Genomic DNA, 6,798 nt, shown 5'->3' with positions numbered 1-6,798 from the left:
ATTTGCCAAATAAGTAGGCCAACGACTTCACGTGATTAGGGTGGGATCACTATTTACGCCAGGGATTTTCATATATTTTCGCACAAACATGTTGTGGGTGATGCAAAATCACTGCGTATTGCGTATACAGTTTTGAAATCACAGAGGCATTGCATATTCGCTGTAGAAGTGACGTAATAAATCGGATTAACTACCATAGCTGTAGCAATAGGTGAATACAATTTTGACTATATCGCCCGACACTACAAGCAGGTTGCATTAATTACCTGTGTATGTCTGCAATCATAGATTGAATAGCCTACAATACCTCTCTTTGAAAGATACTAATCTTACAGTTGCGAGTGATCAGCATGATATGGTTCAATGCATAGGTACAGCATGAACGTTCTAGTCAAACATTGTATTCATATATTGCTATGGTAGTTAATCCGATTATTATGTCACTTCTACAGCGAATAACAATTAGCATGCATCAGGTTTGATAGCACATGTGAAAAGAGCACAGAACCAAAGCAAAACTTAATGGAGATAACCATATTGCCCATAACTTTCGCGTGGTTTAGCAGGATTTTGAGCAGCGTAATTCGTTAAGTCTGTGATTTTTTTTAATTCTTGATGGTCATGAAAGACATGATGGTGGTGATACTCAAATTAATACCCTACTGACGTCATGTACATAGCCTATAAAGTTGTTTTGATATTTATTTAAACTATTATTACGAAAACGTTGTGAAGATGGGTTTTGTTTACATATTCTTACGCAATACGAGCTTACCCAAGGAGCTTACCCTTCTTAGGGTAAGATAACTATGTTATGCTTGCTGTCACAAACTGAATATGAATGAAATGAATATGATTTGTTCCAAATCCAGAAATACAATCACGGCAATGGCTCAGAAGATTAGAACGTCCCCCTTCAACGTTTAGTGCTCCATATCCTCCCCTCGCTACGAGAGAGTCCAATTGTGCAGTCTTGATACGTCACGCATATTATTTGATAAACAATTTTCCCAGTGACTATTTTATTTTAAAATAGGCACCGAGAAAATTGTTTATCAAATAATATGCGCTTCATCTAAATATATTTTGGGAAAATCTGTAATTTGTCATCCGTTCTAGAATTCACTTATCTTATCTGACTACTATATTAACTTTATGAACACAAATACAAACGGCATCTGCATACCCATGAAACATTTATTTTGTAACTTTGACTAACTACATACACTGCAAAAACAGCAGAGCAACACTTGCGATGATTGATATGTCGTACTTTGACATAAAAAAAAAGTTTCAAAATTCTTTGTTAAAACGCAATAAGATTGGTCCCAAGGAAACTAAGCCCTATCAAGGATTCTCGAGTACTAATATACTATAGGATAAGTAGACTGGCCCCCAGTCTCGGTTCGGTTCCATCTCTGGATAATGTAACAATAAATAATTACGTAATGCCTTATGAAAAAAAATGCCAACTCCCCCTTATTTTCTTCAATGCCAAAACCCATTCCTCTTCATCCACAAATCGACGCCACTAATTACACCCACCACAGTCAACCATGCAGCAATATAGAAATATACTCGTATTATAAGTGAACGCGAAAGTCCATTGAGCGCTGATTCCGAGACTGGTCCAATCTGTTAGAGATCTCACTTCCAAATATTCGTTCAACGAAGCACGGTGATTCTGATGTCAATTACGAAAGCCCCGCCCCAGTTTCAATTCAAATATGGTAGCACAAAGCTATGCCGCGGGATGTGACGCAAGATCGGATGGGACACTTGTCAACAACTGAGAGGTATTGAGCTCAAGTGGCACGCGTCTGATAGACCCATGGTACGCGCAATAATAAAAGGCAACCACTCGACTCGGACTTAGGCCTATTGTCCATATTGCGTACATTATCGCGTGCGGTTTGCAAATGTTTGCACATTATTTAGCTAGGGAAGCCTTTTCAAATATCCCCGCGCTGCCAAGCTGCGTTGATTGGTCGGATACAATATCGTTGTTTAGTCGCTTACACAAACGTTAATGTAGTGAAAACATGGACGTGGTATATAGAAAGATTGCGTGACTCCAAATCCGTAAAAGTGAACTTCCAGCAGTTTGTGGGAGCTGGAAGTCAAATTGCCTACAGACTGGGAGGGTCCGTGTATTGGGTTGATTTTTAATGCTATGTAATCTACATTACCAGTCGTTCTCCACGGACCCGAGGGAGGGTCTATAGGATAAGCCACTCGTTTGCGCAAATGAAGTCAGTCACACACTCAATGCGCGTTCATGCATGTGATGGCTTGCGCTGTGTAGGAGTGTATCACTTGTGGAAGAGATGCATGTTTACGTCATCGTTTCTAAATTAATTGCGAAAACCGACGAACATCATATTGCGAAAAACCAAGTAGCTGAGAAGTTAGCTCAATATGCTAGGAAAATATTATCTGCGATGACCCCATGTTGACTTTGGCTAAGTCCACAGTTGTTGTGCGAACGTGCGTAAAATTTAGGCTAAGGTGCCTGAGCGTTACCAGGACGTTACTATGTGTACTGAAAAAGCCTAGCAACTGTCACTCAAACTGCCGATGTGTCAATTAAACTGCCGTAAAGTGACTTCACTTTTTATACAGGGTTTGAATACGAGTGTCACGGCCCTGGCCTAGTATGAATCTGATAAACTAACAGAGGTCGGGGGTTTCATCCATGTAATTCTATAATTAGAATTAGTAATGCTGTACACTAACATACATCAAATATCAATCCAAGATTAATTAATGCTTTAACGACTAGTCATACTACAGTAATAAACCTTAGATTTCCATCTGCAAGCATTATTATACATGTATATATAAATGATGGGTTTTTTGACGAAAGGGAAGAAAGGAAGACACCCTCCACAAAAACATTATTATATCACTGATACAGGCGGCTGTACAAACATGTATTTTTGTAAGACAAATCTATTGTAACGTTTTTGCGGAGGATGTCTGCATTTCTTCTCTTTTGTTCAAAAACCCAGATTTCGCAATATGCTTGTAGACGGAATTCTAAGGTTAAAACTTTTATCCTCTTTAAGACACTCATTTGAACATTAAGAATTTTGCTAAATAGTCAATTGGTAAAAAACGTAGCGGTAAAGGTTCAAGTAACCGGTGTTGCCAGCCGCTGCCGACGTTTCCAGGCATCTCTGATTACGGTTACAAGACATTATTTCGGTTCTTCATCTTCAACATGTGTGTATTACCGCTCATGATTTGTGCTAATGGTATTGAGTAAACGCTATCTGAAAAATAATTTAAATGAGTATTATGTTAATCGAAGAAAAACAACACACAAAAAAACCCAAAAACAAACAAACAAACAAAAAAACACAATAAAATACCGAAGTGCCCCATTAGAATAATCAGACTATTAGAATACTCTTTGGAGCTGCCAGGTCGTGTATGATATGGGGTGCAAAGTATTAGAAAAGCTACGAAAACAATTTTCCTATTCGAAAAGTCGGTGTATGAAGACTAACTATAGGATTCAACATTCCAAATCCAAGTTTTAAGAAATTTAAGAAAATTCGAAACTTGTTGTCTCAACTTGTTTGCAGTCGACACCCGCGTGAAGAGGTTTATACTGTACAAAACGCCACCAACCAAGTATCAGCTATTTGCTGAGAGAGTATTAAGTATAGCTTTGAATGCCGTCAACAGTTGGCGGTCGTACTGCAAACAAGCAGATAGTGCTATCAATGATGTAAAAGCAATTTCAAAAAGCGAACCTTTCCAGGAAAAGATTCCTTGTTATGGGACGCAAAGTTGCTAAACAGTCATGGCGTGCGTTGTACTTAGCACATTTGTGGGATTTTATAATCCTCATTTGGGGCTCGTTCCTCGCCCCTCGTTCGGCTTATTATTGCCAAATTGATGAAGTGCTAAGTACGACGTAAATTTCACCGCCCATTTTCACCCGACTCATTGGGGATTTATTCGGGACCCAAAATTCCAGCCGTAAAAAAAGAGTTGCTATTTCACAGTAATTGAGCTATTATTATCGAACATGATTTATTTTCTTCCACAATACCCTTAGGTCGCAGCACATCAACGCGCACTTCATCAATAATATATGTTTTCCATTCATCACTCTTCCTGCCCCGGTACACAAACATGTACGGCCCCTCTTTGTGTTCCGAATTTTTTGCACAACATTGAATTTGGAATCCAAACTTCTCTTTCGTCTTCAAGCGTACCGATTGCTTGCGTGCGCGCATCACCGTATTGTGTATGTTATTTCGCGCCACTTAGTCATCATGTGGTTGGTCCTTTTGGAGCTCGCCCATGTTGATGGCTTTTGTGCGTTCCTGTGTTGTGGTGTTGGAGTGTAGTAGTGCATCGAAGTTATTGAGTGAGTAAGCAGACATTTTTATATACTATAGGAATTCTTTGAAAAAATGAAAAAATTAATCCGTTGCTAGGGTCAGTAGCATAGCCAGTGGGGTGGCAAGGGGGGCAGAGTGCCCCCCCTGACAAACAATGACAGAAAAAGTGCCCCTCTGACAAAAAAATGAATGAGAAAATCTGGAGGGCAAAGGAAAAGAACAGGGGCAAGGAGCGCCCTTTTCTACCAAAATTCACCCCGATCATGGCCTAAATATTGTAAAATATAAACATTTTGCGCGCTGCGCGCGCACATTATCACAATAAAGCCCTTTTCACCCAATCATGTGCGAAAATAGTGCAAAATACAATTTTTTGGGCGCTACACGCGCAAATCGTCCCAATAAAGCGTCTCTAAAAATGTATTGTATGATGCAACTGCATTTTTTTACGTCTGTGCCCCCGAATTTTTATTTTGCCCCTCCTGACCAAGAAAGCTACCTACGCCCCTGGCTAGGGTTATATACAATCAGATCTGTTGCTGGGGACTTAATGCCATCAGCTCAATTGCTAGGAACAATACCGTCAGCTCTGTTGCTAGGGACAATGCCATCAGCTCCGTTGCTAGGGACAATGCCATCAGCTTCGTTGCTATGGATGATGCCATCAGCTCCGTTGCTATGGATAATACCATCAGCCCCGCTGCTAAGAACATTACCATCAACCCTGTTAATATCGATAGGGACAAGGGGGCATTTCCAGTGCCGATTTTTGCGTTTTCTTCATCATTTTTGGCTTCTCTCCATATTCGATACAATCTTGGACGCCGAGCAAATGCAAATTGCGGAGTGCAACTATTTGGGCGTCCGCAAATTACTGAAGTCAAAAAGACTGAGATATACGAATTCTACTTTTCTGGTGACTCACCGGTGCAGAACCAGAAAGCGCCAGATTTCCAATAATTGCTCAAGTGGTTGCTCAATTATCTGAGCAACAAATGCTGGAAAATTCTACTTTTCTGGGTTGCACTGAAAAAATTTCTAGTCGGAACTCGGAAATATTGATTTTGAGATATAGCCAAACATAGGCAATATTTCCTTTTGTTTCCTATTGTTTTGGAAGCGTTTTAATTGCTCATATCTTTGGAACTGGTTGTTCAATTTCAATGGGGGTTTCTGCAAAATCCAGCTTCGTAAATCCTTTTTACTATCCTATAAGAAACTGAAAATTTATTATTGCCGAGTTCCGACTGATTTTGCTTGATCGCATCACATATGTCCATACAAATCAAAATTCCTACGATAAGAATTTTGACGGAAGATGAGCTGAATGAAATTCGAGGGACAGAATGCCCACGAAAGAAGTCCAAAAAAGTATGGAATTGGTTCACCAAGATTGTATCGAATATGGAGAGAAGCCAAAAATGATGAAGAAAACGCAAATCCTGTAAAGAATACATATCCTGCTTCACAAATCGAAAACATGCAGAAATTCTCCAATTTTACGGTTGCTTTCATTGCAAAACAAATTGATAATACGCATGGACAGCAAATTTGGAAAAAATCCAAGAGCATTTTGATATGAATGAAATGTGTGGCAGATGATGTATATTACTCAATCATTTAGTAATCACATCATAAAACTACATCAAAATAATTTATTAACAATAGAATTTACGAATACCACCAGGACACGCTGAAAAAATGCGTTGGCAGGCCATCAAGCAGGGAAGAGGGCTTTAAAAAGGCAACACAAAATACAATATATAAAATACAACTACAATAAAATACATTATGCCAACATTGCTTATAACACAGCAAATGAGGACGTGGGGAGAAGCATGGCAGCAAGCAAGGGGGAGCTAGATTTTAAGGTAAGGAGATGCGTCCCAATGTGGCTCATTGCGGGCGTTCCAGATCGTAAAGCTGCTGACGAGCGCGATCTTACTAATCTCCCGAACCAATTACTTGGAGGATTTTTGGCTCTAGCGAACTTGAAGATATTGATGAGAAAGTAGATGATGTGAAGTTTTAAGCTTTACCAAGAATATCAGAAGTTACAAAAGCTGTGAAGACGATGGAACAATTAATGTACTTGGCTTATTCACTTGCACCTGTTGCCATGGTTGCAGTCGTGCTCTACAACACTTGGAAAAATGTGCAACCAAAAGACGAAAACTCATTTGAATCACCATAACCGCCAAACAAATCAACCAATACAAAGCCAGACATGCCAAAAAATAACCTTGATGGGTACATCTTAGGCAATTTTTTCCTATCCAAAACTCCTGACCCAGACATCTAAAAGAGTATAAGATATAAATATTTTCTGCAAATTGTGGAATGAAAAATCACAAAGTTTGTAGCCAACTTAACTGTTGCATGTGTGTATGAGGATAATGTTATCATCCTTTGGTTCACTCTTGGACTCTTTCTACATCTG

At 39.3% G+C, this 6,798-nt stretch overlaps 1 protein-coding gene across 2 annotated transcripts in view; it reads right to left on the bottom strand.

Annotated features, from left to right (window-relative positions):
• Positions 1-2,225: 2,225 nt before the first annotated feature.
• LOC140156619 (uncharacterized) overlaps positions 2,226-6,798 on the bottom strand; it is a 25,279-nt gene continuing 20,706 nt past the window's right edge. For both annotated transcript variants that reach the window (XR_011859571.1, XM_072179555.1), the window contains exon 3: positions 2,226-3,275. Coding sequence is in view for 1 of the 2 variants with exons in the window: in XM_072179555.1 (XP_072035656.1) it covers positions 3,190-3,275 (86 nt within the window). In the remaining variant the exon portion in view is untranslated. The remainder of the gene's footprint in view (positions 3,276-6,798) is intronic.

The sequence above is a fragment of the Amphiura filiformis genome, chromosome 7 (assembly GCF_039555335.1).
Source record: "Amphiura filiformis chromosome 7, Afil_fr2py, whole genome shotgun sequence".
In the NCBI taxonomy this organism is placed as follows: domain Eukaryota; kingdom Metazoa; phylum Echinodermata; class Ophiuroidea; order Amphilepidida; family Amphiuridae; genus Amphiura; species Amphiura filiformis.
This window is presented reverse-complemented; position numbering and strand designations above follow the sequence as displayed.